This window comes from Apteryx mantelli, chromosome 2, assembly GCF_036417845.1.
Source record: "Apteryx mantelli isolate bAptMan1 chromosome 2, bAptMan1.hap1, whole genome shotgun sequence".
NCBI classification, from domain to species: domain Eukaryota; kingdom Metazoa; phylum Chordata; class Aves; order Apterygiformes; family Apterygidae; genus Apteryx; species Apteryx mantelli.
Genome location: NC_089979.1, coordinates 125,392,343 through 125,412,976, shown reverse-complemented (window position 1 = coordinate 125,412,976; position 20,634 = coordinate 125,392,343). Strand labels below are relative to the sequence as shown.

Genomic DNA, 20,634 nt, shown 5'->3' with positions numbered 1-20,634 from the left:
TCTGGAGTCTACTGAAGACAATTTCTTGGTGCAAGTAATTGATGAGCCAACTAGTGAAGGATCTCTGCTGGACCTGTCGCTCACAAATAAGGAAAGCTGAAGACATGAAGGTCAAGGGCAGCTTTGGCTGCAGCAACCATAAGATTGTGGAGTTACAGGGGGAGAAGTGAGAAGGATAAATAGTATAATTACAGCCTGGAACTGCAGGAGAGCAGATTTCACCTTGTTGAGGGATCTTCTTGGTAGAATGTCATAGAAGACCACCCTGAAGAGCAAATGGAAAGTCCAGGATAGCTGGCTGATCTTCAAGCACAACCACCTCAAGGTGCAAGAGAGCCCATTCCTACATGCAGGAAGTCAAGGCAGCTTAAGGCCAGCTCAGATGAACAGGGAACCCCTAACTGAGCTTACATGTAAAAACAAAGTGCATGAAAGGTGGAAGCAGGGGTGGGCTACCCAGGAGGAATATACAAATGTCATGTAAGCATGTAGGGCTGGAGTTAGGAAAGTCAAAGTTCAGCTAGAGTTGAAACTAGCAACAGAAGTAGAGGACAATAAGAAGAGGAGAAAACATTTTTGTTTCAAAATTGAACTTATACAACGGAGCCAGAAAGCAGACCTTTGTACAAAGTGTTATGCACTTTAGCATCTGCTATACCTCCTTTTCTGAGGAATCTGTACTTCAAAATTCAACTTCCAAACACAAAGTCTGTGCAATAAATATGATTTACTTAGCTGTATTAGCTTATTCATAACCTTGTCTGAAACAAATCTTGTGCGCTTCAGCTTAGCATGACTTTTGAAATCCAGAACACAGCAGGCCGATTTTCTCATCCAGGCAACAGAATTTTGCACTGAGAAGCTATCACTCCAGAAGTGGACATCAAATGAGATTCTATTACAATACTTGTATAAACACAGGTTCACTTCAACTTCTTTCTGTTCTTTATTAACAAACATCTGTGAACAAGACAGTCTGATTAGAGATTCTCAAGCTTTTTGATGCTTATACTCTGCTAATGATACTGTGATTTTCTACAGAAGGGGCACTTTTATTGAAAGAAACTTTTAGCTTTTTTCTAGCAAGGAATACTCAATAGCATTATCCTTACTATAACCTAAGTATTTACAATCATTTAGTTGTCTTTCTTTTGATCCCAAAACAGGTGCTGATCAAGACACATCTAGCATTTACTTGGTAGACATTAGTCATGTAAAATACAAAGGAGTCAGCCTAATGTAACACTAACCAGGGGAAAAAGAAAAAAAAAATCCTCATTTTACACTTGAGGGAAGCATAGCTTTTTGGGATGTGCTGTCCACAGATGCATTCTTTATGCACACATGCCCCCGCAGTAATAAGATGATGACAAAAATAAACACTCAGTAAAATTTTCAGATGAGTCTTCAATTCTCGCTCCATAAAGGCAGGCCTCAATAATACAAAGCCCCCGTAGTATATCATACTGTCATATTTATATTATATGCATGTTATATATGAGAGAGAGAGAGCGCGCAAGCGAGTGAGAGCACAGGAGGGTTGAGTAACAGGGCAAGTAGCAGAATTCCCATGTACATTAGACTTGGGGGGGGGGGGGGGTGAAGACAGGTCTTTAAGTCTTCTCTTTAGCCTCTATCCTTATGGATCTTATTCACACAAGTTTCCAGTTTGTCTGGAGGCAGGTACCAGAAATTCTAATAAACTGGGGCAACTGTGTTTGACAACAGATTCCTAATCTGGAAACTTTTTTTTTTTTTTTTTTAATAAAAGTGAGTTTCCAGTTTAAAAAAATAAAAAAGTTTGAGCCTAAGCCATACTGCCATCATCTGATGTCTAGATGCCTTTCTGCACAACTATGTCTTATGAAAAATGCCAATACTCATTCCATCTCATTTGTAGCAAATTTAAACTTCCCATGAGATTGAACAAGAAGCAGGCACAAAATTCACAAAAACTGAATCACCAGAAATTTTAGAATCTCTCACAGCAGGAACCTGAGGAGGAAGAGGACACATCTAGACCTCACAAAATACCACATATTAAGAGAATTCAAAATGAGGTTTTGAATGAGGTCCTACTCCTCAAGTTGACTTTATTTACCAAAAAGACAGTCTTCAGTGCAGAAGACTAGAAGATGGGGAAAAGGGGGGAAGGTCTATCAGCTACATTACTATGTACTAAAGCAAGTTAGAACCTGGTTACTTCACCAAAAGAGACAAAGAATCATAAACCAAGAAAAACATGAATGATACCTTTTAGAAAAAACAGTTGCTGAAGGAGGTTATGAGATGATACAACACATATAGCATTGTAAATACTTCTGCTAAAATGGCACTTCATAGAATTAATAAGTCAGGGGCGTTTCAGGGATATGAAGCAGTCCAACACTGCTGAAATAATTAAGATAGCTTGTGCCCAAATCAGACAACCGTTCCATTACATAGCTTTGAGTTATTTTAGTTAAGGCACTGGAGGAAGAGGGGAAGAAACAAAAAAACCCCTCAGTTTTAGCTGTACAACCTTTGCTGGTCAGACAGCATTCAGGCTGTCAGATACAGTGATATGGAACAATATTCCGAAGGGTTACAACAGGCAATACAAGGTGTACAAAGGCTCTAAAGTTCCACTCATGTTACTACACCGAACAACTTACAGAAATAACTGTAATACACATAAAGCACAAGCATGTCCTCTCTTTTTCACACATTTATGAAAATGGCATGGCCTCCTAACATTTATATTGTGAGGATAAAATGTTTGGTCTTCCCTGTAGACAAAGAAATGATTAAATAATTATGGACCATATTCTAAAGACAAGATGACTAAACAGACTTAAAAAAACCCACACTTTTAAAAACTATTATGTAAACAGGCATGCTGATAGGTATTGAACTAAAATGGCTCCATCTACTGGTTAAAATATACATTTCATATTTGTCACAGACTACACTGTCTAGTCAATAAATTGCAACAATTTTAACTCCCTGTGAAACAAGGAGCTCAATGGGTACCAAGCACAAGCTAATGTGGAAACTTAAACAGATAATCCTTTTTAATCAGCATTGAGATACATTGGCAAGATGGATTTGGAATGCTTGCATAACTGATGTTTGTTTTCAGTAACACACAACAGAGCCTCTAAGATGTCAAGACTGACTTTTTAAATGCAAATATTACGCTTGTTTAAAAATATCATTATATTTTTCAGCTGCTGCTAATTGTGCAAATGTAAATTTAGAAATACATGTTTACACACTACCTTATTACTTTAGACAATGTAAGACATTCTGTAGAAGAATCAATATTCTCATTTTTCTATCTAAATCTCCAGGTGGAAATATAAAAGTAGTGTGTTAGTGCACCTCTAGCACTTTGCAAGCAAGTTTTCAGAAATCTTGTACACTCCATAGCTCAAAGTTAAATACAAGTTATACAATTCAGACAATTACTGATCCACAAGGTTAAGCAATTTGTATGTATGTAGTGTTTTCCTTAATCTACTTATTTACAAAAACTTAATTTAACTATTCATATTGCTATTTCAAAACACTAGCTAGATATCTGTCTTAATTTTAGTAAATAATTTGAGGTCTTCCCAAACTTTATTGTTCCAGAATACAATAAACCAAAGGCATGATGATATTCATTACAGGCATTCTCCACTTCGTATGAAAAGTGTTATACTCTACGTTTTACCAATCACTGATAAAATTCTATTTAAGTACTACTTAAAGAATATTAATGTTCAAGAATCAACAATCATGGTGATATGTCAAAAGTCACCTGGAGAAGCAGATCAGTCAGATGGAGATAGGGGAACAACTATTCGACTTAATATATCCTATAGTTTTATTTGCTGTCCGGTGAAGCCTAATGAAAGTTCAAGTAATATGTCAAGTTTACAACAGCTATGGGTAACTTAGGAAGAACTTAAAAAGACTGTCAGCGTATACAGTTAATAGCAGCTTACAGTAATTTAACTGAGAAGTGATCAAAGATATAGCTCATGGCCCACTGCATGGTGCAGGTGTCTGAGGTATATACACTAACCAAACCTAGAGCATCCAAATAGTACAATACAGAAATACAGCTTCTCTCTCAAAAGTCATAGATGCAAGTCAGCAAGGTGCTACGACAAGCTAATCAACTTCTCTCTCATCAAAGTTATTTATCTGGGGCACTGCCACACCACTATGACTGTATTGCTTTAACTTCTGGAGACCCTGGGTTCAGACAGATGCCATGAACTCATCGGGGAGGAGAGTTTCCTGTACTGTGCTCAGTTAGGCAGTATAGATATTCCCTCAGTTATCCTTGCCCAGCTATAAAGAGAATACACCATCATGTTAATATGAAAAAAAATTTAAATGTACCAGCGTAATATTCTCCAGAGGCCTCTCATTTGAATTACCATCAGAAAAAACACAAGTCAAATAAAAGCCAGTAATTGCAGAAAAGAATGTTTTTCCAGCATTTAGTTTCTAGAACAGCAAATCATCCAGGATATGTGGGAAGATATAAAGTAGTCGGCATTGTAAAACTTTGTTTTACTGCACTGATGTTACCCATATTCTTGCATATGAAGTACCACATAGGTAAATCAAAACTCAGAACACATTTCAAAAGGAACTGTTTCAGCAGCTACCCAAGAGGTGTGCTATGCAGTTGGACAAAGCTGCCAAGCTATCTGAAACGTTATAACTAGACCCAAGCTTGGTTTTCAAATCATGTATTCTAACCTAGTGGGCACTCAACACCTGGTACTCCTTTGAAAGACAATCATGAAGTTATATGAAAGTTTTTATATTATCTTGAAAAGGAGAAGCATTTTGTGTTTTTGATTACTAAACTGTGTAAGTCGTCGTTTCCAGCAGGATTCCAACCTTTAGGGTAATTTTCATCAAGTTCTATACATTTATATTTCAAGTGGCTCAGATTTGTGTTACCCTACACTCCCCAAGCCATCAAAAGTTTTGTTATAAATCTGTAAAGTTGGAGTACAAGGCACTAAATGCATCAGGATAAGAAGATGGACAGACCCCACTGAGGTGATGAAGTGTGTTAGTGAAGTGAGCAATATCTGAAAGAGTCTTCAAATGAAGCCTAACATGAAAACCTGAAGCTGCCTTTGCAACACAGTCACTGTTGAGAAGGCCAGTCTAAACCCCACCTTATAAGGCACACATACAGCTGTTAAAAAAAGAAATGGTAGCCAATCATGTAGTCACATTAGAAAAAGTAGAAGCACATTAATGCCCTCTTCAGTGACATCTGGCAGACCACGTTACTGTAATGGTTTGATTAGGAAAGCCAGACAGAGAAGCCTGGAAGAATGCCCTTCTTCCCCAACAAGGGCCACTTTCAGTTCTATTATCATCTGTAGTAGGACAGTGATAAAACCAGATTTGTCTCACTGAATGCTGTAGTTCCATCTTTCGATGCAAGACTCTACTCTCTCCGCAATCTTGTAATTCAAAATCTAAAACATGAGACCGTGATACACAGAGGGCCCCTCAGAACAAAAAGAATCACAAAGTCTCCATTACAGATATAATATTTTAACCATCTTACACGTGAGGGAATACAGTCCATTCTCCATTACTCGGATAACGAAGAGACAGGATATAGCAGAAAAAGTGGGAAAACCCAGACAACTAATGTTCAAAGAGCACCAACAGGTATTATACCTGATTAAATTCAGGGCTGCTTCCCACAGTACCACACACGTGCCAGTATGCTGCCTTCACAAGCATGCCAGACTCCAGGAGGGCAGGCTTGCTTACACACACACACCACTAAATCTGAGCAGCATCCATATGTTTGTGCCACAACCACAGCTCTGGGGAATGCAGTGAGGAGATTCACAAGCCATCTTTCAGGAGCCATTTGGGAGTTGGAAACAGAAATGGCCCAACAAGCTGAATTTCACTCATTAAGCAGCAGAAAAATCAACAATTTAAGATGTCTTCCAGGACCACATATTGCATACCAAAAGAATATCTATCTCAGATCAATGAAGTTTCAGAGAAGTCAGCTTAGGTGGCTAAAAATAAAGCCTCTTCTTCTATGTCCAGACCCACCCCCCATCCCAAAACACAAAGATAACGGAAGGTAAGGAAATTGAAAAAAGTCATTTTGTGAAGAAGTATGACCTATTTTTCCTTAAAAAAAAAAAAAAAAAAGGACACAAAGAAACATATACCCATTACTTAGCCATACTGCTAGGTCTACAGTCTTTTGAACCCTTTATGATATACATGAAGCAGTATCAAATACTAAAGCAAACAAAGTTTTCATCTACTTTTTTTTTTCTTTTTCTTAGAGAGATGTCTTATAGAAATATTACCTGAAAAATACCTAGACAAAGACCTGAAATTCAAGTTCTTTCTAAATGCTACTTACATTTATTTAATATTTGCAGCAGCCATATCTGAAGTAAAACCTATTGTGGTTTCAGACAGAAATACACAATACAAATACCCACAAAGTGTTTTTATCCTTACTTTCATCCCCTCCATTGCATCCTTGCTTGCAATAGATTTTCTAAATCATCATGATTGGAAATTAATGTCCATTCCCCAGGTGCCCTTGTTATTTTACCCACCTCAGTAAAACACTGGTAAACCTAAGTCAAAGCCTGAGTTTTGAATTCTCCAGAGCACTTCACTCAGTAAGAAGAAAAAAAAATCTGGCTGACTGCGTAATATCTGGAAACTATATGATGGCTTCTTATTTAAACATAAATCTAAAGGTCTATCCATCCTGTCTCCAGAAGATTTCACAATCAGGAAGACTGTTTTTCCATGGTGAGACTCATCTCTTGCATTTCTGGTGTACTGACCTCTGATTTCTCCAAATACAGGAGGCACCACATTCACACTCCTCTGCTTAAAAAAAAAACAGAATAGCAGCTTGCACAAGGATCCTGGATGTCCACAGTCAGAGCTCCCTTGAATTACAACCATGCTGACTATCAGCAGACAAGGTTCAGCTTACACCAGGTATTTCAAAATCTGTGCTTAGGCTGTTAGAGCATAAGAACACACAGCACAGAACAGAAGCAGTGGTGGCTGTTGGTGCCTCCTCAACAATGGCAAAACTCAAAAAGAAAAAAAAAAGCCACCATTCTCCATGCAAAAATATGAAGCTAGTACAAAGATCATAGGCACGCAGCGTCAAACATTTTAACATCATTGCTGCAACTGTCAAACTCACCACTGTGTAGAAATCAAAATAACACACTCCTCTCCTACTTATACAAACCAAAAAAAAAAAAAAAAAAAAGAGTAGGTGTTGAGGGAAGAGAAAGAACAAGGCACGCATACAACATACAACACCTCCCCATTATGCTCTCCCAACCTCTAGCTATTTTCAGCTCAGATTTCCTGAGGCTGTTGTTCATCCATTTATTAACCTCAATGTATCTCTCTTCCGATTACTTATCCAACCTCTCCTTGAGTCCATGCAAACTTCTTGTATACACGGTGTTTAGCCAGTGCACCTGGGAAATTCCTGCACTGAGTGAAGAACCACCTCCTTTTGTTTGTTCTGAACCTAGCTCCTATCAACTTCAGTTGACAGCTCCTAACTCATGTGATTTGACTGTTTGCCTCCTCTTCCATCTCTGTCTGCTCTCTTCACAGAGCTCTGTTATAGACCCCTAACGCATATTTGCTCCACCTCCAAGTTATCTCTACCAGGCTGATACATCCTAAACTATTCAAATCATTTTTCATCCAGGAGCTAATTCATATCTTTGATGGCCCTTGTTGCCTTTCCGTTAATCTTTTCCTATACTATGTATCTTTCCTGAGAAGAAGGGAGCAGAAATGCTTACAGTATGTAAGGTATGAAAGAACCATGGATTTACGCAGTAAAGTGAGATAAGTTACATGGTCAAAAGTACCAATATTTTGGCTTAAGTATACTAGTATTATACTAGTAAGCTTTAACCTATATAGAATCATGCCTCTTACATATGAAATCTCACAACACAACCAATGGTGCTATACTACACAATTGCCAGAGGATAGGCACACGTCCCATCTTTTCTTTAAACTGTTTACTTCATGTATTTTCCTTAGAAATTCCTTTTTTTTTTTTTTTTTTTTTAAGTTCCTGCCAATCTTTATACCCTTCTCTTTCAAATATTTCTGACCATTTCACTGTCTCAACTACAGTTGCCTACTGAATACCTTTCTGCACCAAGGGTAGAGTCCTGACTAGGTGATGTTGTGCAAGGGAAGTGACGAAGTCAACCACTCACTGAGCACCCCAGTTCAAAAGCCTACATCTAAACTGACAGTGCAGTACAGTGGCTGATGTGGCAGTCCCAAAAACCCCTTGTTAATTTGTATTACAAGGGAATCCCAGTGACTCCTACTGGGCCTGACAAAGATGTGCTTGGGACACACACACCAACTTTCATTAAGCTTACAATGGTCTTTTGATTGGGATTCATCTGAGGGTAAGCATTAGCATCTTTCACATTATACACCCGAATCCCAAAGATTTTGCAACTTGCTACATACAGCCTACTATCTAGTTACTAAAAAGGAGAATTCTCCTGCCAGCTAACAAGAGGTATCTCCTACACAGGAGCAAGGTAGTTTTAACATGGATTAAACCTAAAAAGCAGCTTGCTTTCGCTAAGAAAGTATTTTGAACAAAATAACATGGATTAGGAATATGCCTTTTTAGTGCAAAGAAAAGATCATGGAGAAATGGGTAGATTTCCAAACCCTTGGAGGTAAGCAATTACAATAATTTCTGAAGACAACATACAACAAAAATGGTAAGAATCCAAGGAAGATGTAATATTTGTGGATCTTTAAGCCCCTAAATTACCAAAGGTCCTGTTATAACAAAGGAAACACTAAACATACTGATGTCACAGGAAGCAAGCACTTCATTATTGCCAATTTTATCAAATGTGACTCAGGTGTCTCCTTGAAGAGTAATGGAAAAATGGTGAAAATTAGTATGCTTTCAGTGTTGTTTCTCTGTCCATCACAGTATACTTTTGTGTTAAAAAGTATACATCCCTCTTCCTCAGGCATTAAAAAGAAGTCGCTGTGTGACACTTTGGAAAAGGCCTTGAAGAAGAGCATCAGAATAAGGACACAGAGACTCATTAACAAAATCCAGACCTTGAGTCATCTGAAGGGAGGGGAAATTATAACTGTGGAACCACATGTATTTTTCAGTAGTTCAGGAAGTAAGGCAACACATGTCTGCTTTACTTAGCCACCAGCCGTGGAAGGAAATGAACCCAAGCACTGTAGTTTTATCCATCCCCACCCACCCACCCCCACTCCCGGCCCCCCTTTTAAAGGGCGAGAAGTCCGCCGGGATCTCGCCTCCACCACCTGACCTGGCTCTGTGGCCGTGCAACATGAGGACAAGGGGAAGCTCACTGCTTGCCATGTGTGCGCACTCCTCCCTCGCCCAGGAACTCGTCAGCGAGCGGCCCGGGGGCAGGCAGGACCGCGAGGCGAGGGGTGGCCGCTGCCAGGGCTCACAAAGGACGGCGGAGGCGGGCAGGGGGGAGCGGCGACGGACGGAGACACCCCGGCTCCCTCCCCATCGCCGGGCACACGCTGCAGCCAGGCCCGAGGCGAGCGCCGGAGGAGCCGGCGGCAGGAACAAAGACCCCAGCCCCCCGCCGCCCCCACCCCACTCAACGGCTGGGGGGGACCAACGGTCACTGAAGGAGGGGCAACGGCCATGGCGGGGGGGGGGGCGTCCCGCGCGCACGCGGCCGGCACGCGGGCACACACCTGCGCCCCCTCCCCCCGTCCCCCTGGGGCCGAGGCGCCCCCGGCGCCCAGGTGCCCGGCGGCGCCGCTGCTTCCGTGTTCCTGCCGCCGCCGGTGGCGAGGGAGACGGAGAGGAGGGTCCTCGCCACATCCTGCGCCCTCGCCCGCTTCCTCCCGCCCCGCCAAGAGGGAGCGGGGCGACCCGGGCACAAAGTGGGGGGCGCTGCCCCGCGGCCGGCCCTTCTTTGTGCGTGCCCCGCGTCTCCCACCGCCCCGCGCGTTACCGTGGTGAGCAACGGTCTCATCTGCTCGCCCGCTCGCTCCTCTTCCATCGCGGCGGCGCCGCCGAGCCCGGCGGCAGGCGCGGAGAGGGAGAGAAAGAGAGAAGAAAGGCGGGCTGGAAGCAGGGCTCGGCGCTACCCCTGCCCGGTCAGTCAGTCGGTGGCGGCCGGCGCCCCGCGCGCTGGCTGGCTGGCGGAGGCGGGCGGCGCCGGTGCCCTCGGGACGGAGCGGCCGCCGACTGCTGCGCCGCGCCGGGGGCTGAGCCGAGACCAACTCGGCGCGCCCGCTGACCTGCCCCTCCCCCCCCCCGCTCCGCGCGCGCGGCCCGCAGAGCCGCTAGCCAATGGGAGGGCGCGCAGCGGCCCCGTGCTCGCGCCCCCGCCTGGCGCGGGCCCCGGGCTGGCGCGGCCGCGAGGCGCTGAGGGGGCGCGGCGCGGCAGTTGGGAGAGTCCCGTCCCACGGGGGTGGCGCGGCCGTTGGGAGGGCCCCGTCCCACCGAGGGCGGCGCCGGTGGGGGGGGCTCCCCCGCCTGGGCTCGGCCGCTCCCCGCACGGAGGCTGGCGGCTGCCCCGGGGCGAGCCGGCGTTGCGGAAGCACAGAGCGTTGCCTCGAGGAGAAGCTCCTCTTGCCGCGGGGCCGGGGCGGCCTGCGCGGCGCCCCCGGGCAGCGGCGGGGAGAGGAGTCAGCGCTCGGCCCGGCACTAGGCATCAGCAGCGGGTTACTACAGACACGGCTGATAGCACTGCCAGCGATTACGGCTGTCTGACACTTGCTTGCATAGCGCCCGTTTCTCAGTTGCTTGTGATTTTTGCCAAGCTTTAACCAGGCGAGCTGAATTTTTCCATGCCAGGTGCCTGCCTCAGGCTGATTTTTTTTTTTTTTTTTGAAAAAAAAAAAATTGAGATATTTCCAGAAATAATATTATTTGCCCTTATATAAACATTCCAACAATCTTTTATTCAAAAGGCTTGAGATAGGGGAGGGGTGGGAGGGTAGTGCCAAGGATGTACTTTTGGCTGTCTCTGTAAAGATTCGCTCCAGTAGAAGCCTTTAGAAGAAAACAGCCATTTACACTTGCCTAATAGAGATAACTTACACTTTGGGCATTAGTCTCTCTAAAGGTTACATCCTCATTGAAGACACTCAATTCTAAAATATCTTGTATTGATAGGACTGAACATGCACATACACTGCAGATGAACCATTGCTTCCTATTTCTTATGCTTGATAACCTGCTTCATGATCTGTGCCTTTCTCCTTCTAACTACAGCTACAGTTCAAGGGGGGGTTGTTAGACATGGCCCCTTTTTCCCCCCTGAAATCCTGCCTGGCAAGACTAGAAGAAGGCCTGTATTTGCCCAGGACTTCTAGACTGAGCTGTCAATGAGAGCTCTAATATTGTAAGTGCTGCACGGTGCATTAAGAAGTTGGTGTGCACCAGATGGGCAGAGATACCATGGAGCCGTAAATGCATGCTACAGAGCATCTGCAATACAGCCAGTACTTTGGACCACTTTCAGGAAGCTTTAGGCTTAGTGTTTGTTTGCTACGTACAGCATGTGAACACCAAATGGTTTAGAAATCTCAGAAAGAAAATACCATAGCCTGACTTTCACTGCAGGCCTAATCCCAGCTAGTCTTCTGAGAGTGACAAAGTCTGAATGGATCACTGAAGAGAGGCACAGAGATTGCAGTATCACACTGAGATCATAGGAGATGCAGTGTGAAAGAGAAAGCAGGCTGACTGACACAAATACATCAGGGTCAGAAAACATATCAAGGCAAGGGGAAGAATTAGACTGGGTCTCAAACTGACCCTCTCAAATGGAGATAAGAGGGCCACTGGTCTTATCAGTAGCTTTAGAAGCAGCAAATGAAAGGAATGCATGCATCACCAAACATCAGGCACTAAGAGCACTATAAAAGGAGGCTCTGCAGAGCCTGGAGACAAAAATGTAAACCTGGTTGTAGAGGCAAAACAGGCCTCTTCTGCTGCCTACCAGCAGCAGGCTTAGCACAATTTCAGAGACCCACTTTCTACGGAGGTTGGCCACAGGCAAGCAGAACGCTCTGAACTTTTGCTGGAGCATGGATAAGAAGAGCTAGTTGGTGATTAGCGCTCTTCTGTGCTTTTCAGGAAAGGCACTGATCAGTCTACAAATCAAATTAGCTGACAAAACAGTTGTCCAGCTAGGAACAGTGCACATGCACACTGTTGGATGGCACAGGGTACAGATGCAATCCTGGCTGTAAGGCCAGAGCTCCTGACCCAGGCAACTTCGAGGAAGCTTTCTAATGAATGACTTAGCACGGGTCTACATGAGGTCTGCTATAACCTGTCCTTTGAGGAATGTATCATTAGTGTAAGCTGTACCTGCCTAGTTATACAGAGGAAATGAAGTAAGGAGAGCTATGTAGAGCTGATTGAACAGGGAGCAATCTTAACATACACTTCTATCAAAGATTATAGGTTGTATCAGATTTCAGCTGAGTTTGAATAGACACTAGAGAGAAATACAGCACTTTGGAGAACCACCACAAAAATAGTGACCAAAGCTAAAGCACCTTGATATACCTATAGTATAATCATGACCCATTCTGTCCTTTCCTCTTCCAGAGGAACCAGAGGACTGGCAGAGTTCCAGCTCAGATAGACTGTTGAAAATGATCTTGCACTAGACACAGGTATAACGGGGATGAACTGTAATTTGAGCTACTGTGGGGTGGTCATAATTAGTGCTTAATAGTTGTCTTGAGAGGCATGTCACAGAAGTCATCTTTTGGTATTGGGAGGAACACAACCCATCTTCACAAGCAGAGAAGAACTCAGTTCTCTGGGGACTCAGCCCAGAGAACAGTAATATCTCAAGTAAGGACTTCCCAGCACATGTGGTAGAACTACAACATTTGCTGAGGTTTGTCAAGGGACAGCAGACAGTTTCTAAAAACTCAGCCAGAGTGAGAGGAATTTTTAGTCAGCTCATCATACAGGAGCCTACTGACACAGACATCATGGGCATGAAAAGATGTTCCTTCTCCATTATCTCCTTGATCTGTAAAGAGGGGTTCATCTTCTGGCAGAAAAGGGATGCTCCATCAGTTCTTTTCCATAGCATCAGAGAACACCCAATACACAGATCAAGGTGCAGTGCAAAAAAGGGCCCAGCATTCATACTTCCTCTGGCACACTGTACTGAGAAAGGTATCTCCAGGTGGACACCCAGTCATTTGCCAAGCTGAAAAACTTGTTTGATCACTGCATTCCATCAGGTCACCCTCTATATAACCATAGCAGAAAAAGGCCAACCTGGCTTCCCATATCATGCTGCCCGAGTGAAAATAAAGTGATGCCTCTATTCATATCAAGTTGACCAGAATTTCTGAACGTTAAAAGCCTACATTTTCCAACAGGCATTGTTGAAATAAAAATAGGCCAGCCTTAAGTATACAAGCATAAGTGCAACTGTTACTAACACATCAAATGACATATGGAAGGAGCTGGACAAGGCTAGCGTGGCATTGGAGAAGTGGATCATCAGTACTTTTGACAAGATAATGTATATGGTCCACTAAGAGTGGCCTGATTTCCCTCCACTCCTTTTCCTCCGTCCTTCTTCCCTGCCACCTTGGACATGGATGAAGGCGAAAACTGTTGGATAAGCCAGATCTCCAATTAGGAGATTGCAAGTCTCCTTGAAGCAGTCATCAGCATCAGCTTGCCACCTCACTCTCTTGCTGTTTAATTTCCTGCCAAACATCAGGCACTTGCAGGGCTCAAAGGAAGGAAGCTAGATGCTGATAAAAACACCTTCCAACCAGCCTGACACCAGCAAAGCATTACTAAGACGACTGAGAAGTAGTCCCTCTCAGCACAACTTTCCTAAGTCTAAAGAGCTCCTACCCGAGGTTCAGGAAGACGAGAGTAGCTCATTCCCTTCACACACAGACACACATGCACACACACAGTCATGCACCTCTGGTTTGCTGAGGTAGCTGAATTTAACCTAGTCCCCTGTGCTAGCCTCTCCAGTCCTCACCTGCTCTGGCAGGTATGACCTCAGGCAGGAAGCTACCATGGCCACCCATGTGCACAGGGATGAACAGGATGGAAAGACCATGGCTTGGGATAACTACAACAGCCTTTAGCACTGCAGAAGTGGACTCCTTCTCAGGGAAGTTATCTGTCAGTCTAGATGTTTTTATTGGCTGACACAACATCATTAATGAAAACATTGGCAACTTCAATGGTAGAGAGTACTTGTTGCTGATAATCACATGAAGAGATTATTTTGGCAGCAGTAGTGGCCCTAAGCAGAGCTCTAAGGATGGTAAGGGAAGAAAATGTTAGGAAACAGTATTCCCTAGTCTTTGTCCCTTTTCTCACAGAGAAAGCAGAAATCATTTTCATGGCTAGGACAGAGTCTCTGAGGAACCACCAATGGAAAGAGGAAAGGTGAAAGGTGCTGAGGGGGGAAGAAGATAAGGGGACTGACCCTTCTTTCTCATTAGGGCATCTGATAGTGGCAGAAGCAAATACAAATTTAAGAAGTGAAATCATTGTGTGCGGAGAAGAGGGATGCAATAATGCAAACAAATGGTTCCTGATGCTACACTAGGACAAAGAACATTTGAACAGGAGTAATAAAAGTCAAGCAAAAAAGGAGAATGACAAAGGGAGATATAAATACTAGTGCAAACAATCATAGGTACAGAAGGTCACCAGTAAACAGGCAAGAGCAACACCTGGGCAGGGTGAAAAGGCTGGCCCCAAGCAAAGAAGTGCAGTGAGGCTGCAGGGAAAGATGTCGATCTCTTGGGCATCTGAAGAATAAATATCAGACACTAAAATGAGAGGGTGAGGAAGCAACACACAAAATAGAGCTGCAAAAGGAAAAAGAAGCCTTCTGGCCTAATGCTTTGAAAGACAAAGAAAGAGGTCTAGGGAGAGAAGGAGATGGGTAGGAGAGTGCTAGGTCCTACAAGAAAAAAGCAAACGGATAGTAAAATGGACTGAAGTGAATAAAAGCACTGCCCTTTGTGGCCTCCTCATCCACCCACAAACACTAATAGTAGAGCAGCAGCTAGCAAGAAGCCATAGCCTTTGAAATGAAAAAGTTGTCTCTCTGATGCACAGGATCAGGTCCTAGGTACTAAAGGAGGATCTGAAGGAGCCCTATCTTATCCGTTGCAGAAGGTATGAAATGAAGGAGGCAGAGTGTAGCAGAAAAAGTGAAGAGAAGGACTAAAACCATTAAAGGGAGCCCATTGGAACTGAGATTTATCCCTGTTGACACATTTCCTATACCAAACTGAAAAAAATTAAGCTTTTTATGTCATAGCCAAATTGTGCATTCTATACTTTTTAGGTATCTGTTATCAGGTCCAATCTGCAAAAAAGCCAAATGCATTTGCAAACAAAGTCAGAGGATGTTGCACTTTGAAGATAAGAGTATCATGTAATACTAAATGCTCAAAAAATTACCAGTTACAGGTGTCTCAAACTGGATACTCCCAATTAGTTAAAGGTTTTGACATTGTTTGGCTAGCCACCTGCAAAAGGATAAATACATCTTCCCCTACTTGTGAAAAATGCTATGAAAGTCAATGCTTATGGAACAACTAGGTACTTAAAGCTGAATATGAGCAAAAGGCACACAGGAAAGTATGCCCCCAGAGCAGCAAGTAATAAATACAGCCTTAGGCTGCACAGTGAAATACACAACTAAGACAAAACACTAAGAAGTTGCCAATTAAGTGAATACTGTCATTTTTTGTGTGATGAATGGGGTAAGAAGGGTCTTCTACAAAAAAATTATAAACTGTATAAATAATTATCATCTAATAAGGCAAGTGAACAACAGGGTCAAATCAAAACTAATAGCAACCTGCATTCTGGAAGATCCTAAACTAAGATTTACAAGTTTTGAGTGCTTGTTCTGCACAGTTTTGGGGTGTAATATTAAATGCAAAGTTGTGACTAAATATTTATTGTGTATTAATATGGTCAGGGATCAAAGTTATTCTTGTTTCTTTCCAGAACATTTATTGTTCTATGTGTTTTTTAAATGCATATGAAGAATAATCACAGGCCTGAGGAGTTCATAATCTGTGGGTCAAGAAAAATGCAGACTAGAGGACAAGTACAGCATATTTGAGGTACACCTAAATTACCAAATTCCAAATATGAGGTATAATCAATACCTCTCCTAAAACCACCTCTGTTGTGATGCCCTCAAAAGAGATTTCAGTATAAACAAAACTGTGATGTCACTATTAATATAGTCAGAGGCTTGAATGAGTACAGGTTTAGATGAGTAAAGTAGATTTGGAAGGTATATAGCAAGTCAAGACAGGTTACTAAGGAAATAAAATCACTACCACTTCATTTGCTTTTCTAATTTCTCCTGTCTTTTAGAAGATCAACTGACTTTTTGTTTCTTTTTCTTCCACATAAAAAGAAAGACAAATACAGATTTAAAAACTATTAGGTGTTTGAGGTGTTACAAAGTTAATAAGAGTTTTCAGTCTAGGGAAATTTGTTTCAGCTTTAGTATGTCTTTAAAAAAAAAGAATATAAAAGAAAAGAAAAACTTGCTGCCTAATCATTGTCAGATATGTTGCAATACTGAAATCAGTATAGAGCTCTGGCAGAAAGAGAGGATTTACTAGCCCCAGTCTGTGGAACCTGGCCATTTTAAAAGGCATGGTCAGATAGTATAAGAGGTCACTCACAAACTACCTAATGTCTTGGTTGTGTGTCCATCTAGTTCTATTTACTCCTCTTTAAGACCAGCTTTTCTCATACTCAATGCCTGGCTTGTCTGAGTACTGTAATCCAAATAATACATTTTTCACTTTAATCAGTAGTAGCAACAGAAGACTTCAAAGAAAATTTAAGTTTCTATACATTTGAAAATACATGCAACTGATTTTTAACATAAATTTAGATTTCTTCCCCCTTCCCACTTGTGTGTAATATCTAAAATTTAAGAAACCTCAACCCCCTATCTAGAAAAGCAGTGAAATCTATCCACCAACTTAATCATATGTTTAAGTGCTTACTGGATTGGGGCCCCAGTTCAGCATTGCTGTGTCCAGCTCACCACAGGAAGAGGCCTTCCTGACGTTCCACCTTCATGTTGTTTAGCTCTGTAGCAGCCATCATCTTCATTCTTTCCCCATGACACAAAAAGGAACTGTTGTTTAACTTAAAAGACGATGTTGACACAATTTAGGTTGAAAGAGGTTTCTAGCCACTAGGAGAATGAAGGTCTAGGGAGCCCTTTCAAGACAGATCTAAGGCAACCTTGAGAAAGCAAGAAACCTACTTATCTTAAGATAGACCTTGAAGTAGTCATTAAAGCTTTTATGATGTAAATGCTTGCAGTAGGAGAGAACTAAAGTTAAGCTCTTTCAAGAAGAGCTTCCAAGAAGCTCTTTCCAGTCCTGTGGTCTCACACATTTCACATCTAAACTTATTCCTTGTTATCCATATATGATCTCAATTTAATATTTTAACCTTCAGATCAAAGCTATCAGCACCCTTGATTATAGCACTAGCTAGCCTAAAGTCCTGAGTTAAACCTTTAACCCTTTTCTCAGCCAAGGAAGACTATTAAAAGTTAGTCAACTTCTGTAAAATTTTTTCACATGCACAGAAGGAAGATATCAAATAAATACAAAATATATTCATATATACTGGGTTGCAGGTACCTGAGATAAATTGTGCAATATGGGACTCCAAATCTCTTTTCCCACAAGGCTCTTTTAGATGATCATATTCTTCCCACACAGTTTCTCTTCCATTACCCCAGGGAGTTTAATCATACCTGTTGTGATGAAAGCCAACTTCTAAATGAGTTTGGACATCCTCTGGACTCTGTTCCAGAATGCCCAATTAAATATGTGCCAATTATCTAAATATAAAATGCCTTCATTGACATTTCTGTCTTACAGTGTCATACTACAAGGTCTTCAGCCAAGGATCCATCAGATTATTACCTTTAAAAACAGTTCTAACATCATCTGCATTAACATCACTTTCCTTTCTTTTGATAATCAATACCAACATAGAAGATATTTTGTGAACTTTATATCAGTAGAACCATTTTTTCAAACTCAGTACATTATCAATAGTTTAATTTTTGTTCCCAAAGTACTATATGCTAGGGTTAAAAAAAAAGAAAGAAAGAAAGTAGACACTATATTTGTGCAATCGCTACCTTTCCAAATGAAACATCCTTACTATGTACTGAGTTTCAATTTGCTATTGTGGTGGTCGCTTTCTGACCAACAACAAAGCCAAAAAACATGTTTAACTTTGGTTACTTTTCTTCTACATTTGAGACATTTCAGCTTTGAGAAGTAAGGTACATAGGGAGAGATAATATTCAGATAACAGATAATAAAGTCATAGTCATAGCCATGTAATATTTAAATAAATTGTAATAATAAATCAAAGTATCTTAAGACATTATCTAATTACATTGAAAGTTAGTGTTTTACTGCATACTACCAAACTTAGTGTGTTACTGAATATTACCAAATCCATTATACATTGCCTTTTTCAACTCTTATGTTCAAGGATAACCCTATATATTTCTATTTTCTCCACAACAGTTAGGAAACCTTCATTTTAAAAAGGTAATTTAGCAAGAAGATTAGAAAGAGAGTTGGCAAGAGTATGTCAATAAGCCAGGAAGGCAAATCCTTCACTTCTGGCCTCCTGAGAGAACAGATATGAATGTTGTTTCTTGCAGAGCATAGAAAGGATAGTGAAAATCTGTTTGTTAATGAAGGACATGACTGATGCAAATGAGGTTACACGTCCCACTAGGCACAGCTTTGTGATATTTTGGGGAAGGAAGTGGGTGGCCTACTTTGCTTCCTCCTTCACTTAAAGAGAAATACCTGCATGTATGCATGTCTTACCAAGCACACTATCTCTATTTTTCTGGCACTGATAGAGGAACATGGATATAAGGAACACTTATTTACAAGTCAAATTCATGTCCCGCATTTTGTTATGTTGTAATTAACTTTAAGGAGACAGCACTACTAATGAGCTGTGTGTATTCCCTAATGCAAATCGGATTAGGGATTACTGACGCTATAACCTCCTCACGAGGGGACTGTCATAGAAATCCCTTGTGTGAATGTGACTTCTAGAAAGTTCAGGGCTTCTATATGAGACTTCTAAAGAACAGAGCAAATACCATAACAAGGTACTACAGTAAGATTATCAGGTGAAAGGAAAAATAATCTATGGCAAGTTTAGCTACATTATTCAGGAGATAAAGTGATTACAGCAAAAATCCAGAGATTACTATCCATCTGTCTACTGTCTTACTGAAGGCAACTTCTCACAAATCATCAAAAGATAAATCAAATTAATACTTTACAGGTCCTTACAATCTGCTCTATTCTTGTGACTTTTCTTAATGAAGGATTCATCAGATTCTTCTAAGAGGTGGGATGTCTGTAGAAAAATCAGATCACAATTAAATATTTTCCTGAGTCATTGTCAAAATGCACTCTTGCTCATGTCATTAAGGACTCTTCCATGTATGTGCTTTCTGTTCTAATGGCTTTTTCTATTTTCCATCTGGAAATAGCCATGGCAAAAATGCTGCCCATTAAGCAATTCTGGGCAAAGAAGCCCAGAGGGTCAGAGTGAGAAGAAAGCAGCCAGAAATGAGAATGGCCAGCTAAGGAAAGCAAGGTACAGCATGCTTTGTCTCAACTCCTAAACTGCCTGTGCTCCAGTCTAGGGGATTTACTAACTGAGCTGGCAGTGTGCTTAGAAGTGATGGCCCCAGGCCATCACAGTGAAAATGGAAACTGTTACCTGCACTTTCTGTGCTTTACAGCATAAATTCTTATAATATTTATGAAAGTACTAAACTATAAGTAAATGTTATCCAGGACAATTGTTCTTCAACAAATGGGACACATTTCTGCAGCACACTGGTAACTGGGTAGGAATCAGATTACATCCCATCAGCCAGCTGGGAAGCTATGTTTTCCCTTGTGATTACAAACCACCAAGTTGTTTTTGGCAAGATACAAATAGCTGTGTCCCTGACAGACATCTAGGCAGTGAATTTCCAATTATGGAGAAGTTACAGTTAAGTTTCAAAATTTGAATTATGGACTTCGCCTTAATTCAGCAGCTGTCGCAAAGCAATTTGCCTGTCAAGTTACAGACCAATCTGGAAATAAAAAATGCTGATACAAGTCCAGCAAAAGGTAGCTATTGGACTTCCACTTGTCTAGCAAAGGATTAAAGTGGTTATAGCCAGATCACATGGATTTTCGGTTGTAGTAAAACGTGACTATTTTATCTCAGATATGTGGGTTTTTTTCTAACAGATTGATTAGGAAGGGGGGCGGAAGGTGGGAAGGCAAGTCAGAGTTTATCCTGATCAAAATTTAGACAGAAAAGACAAAAAAAAGTTTGGGGATTTTCCTCCTTTCAGTTGAGAAAATTAAAATTTTACCCAGCTTCATCTTCTTCCAAAAACATCCTGTTGTACTGACACATTCAGCTTCAAGGTAGGTGCCTGCAAAATTCCTCTCTTTGTTTTATGAGTT

General features: G+C 41.7%; 1 protein-coding gene across 2 annotated transcripts in view; it reads right to left on the bottom strand.

Moving 5' to 3' along the window:
- SLC4A7 (solute carrier family 4 member 7) overlaps window positions 1–10,276 on the bottom strand; it is a 99,990-nt gene extending 89,714 nt beyond the window's left edge. For both annotated transcript variants that reach the window (XM_067291487.1, XM_067291489.1), the window contains exon 1: window positions 10,044–10,276. In XM_067291487.1, coding sequence (XP_067147588.1) covers window positions 10,044–10,091 — 48 coding nt within the window. In that variant the 5' untranslated portion in view covers window positions 10,092–10,276. The remainder of the gene's footprint in view (window positions 1–10,043) is intronic.
- Window positions 10,277–20,634: the final 10,358 nt, after the last annotated feature.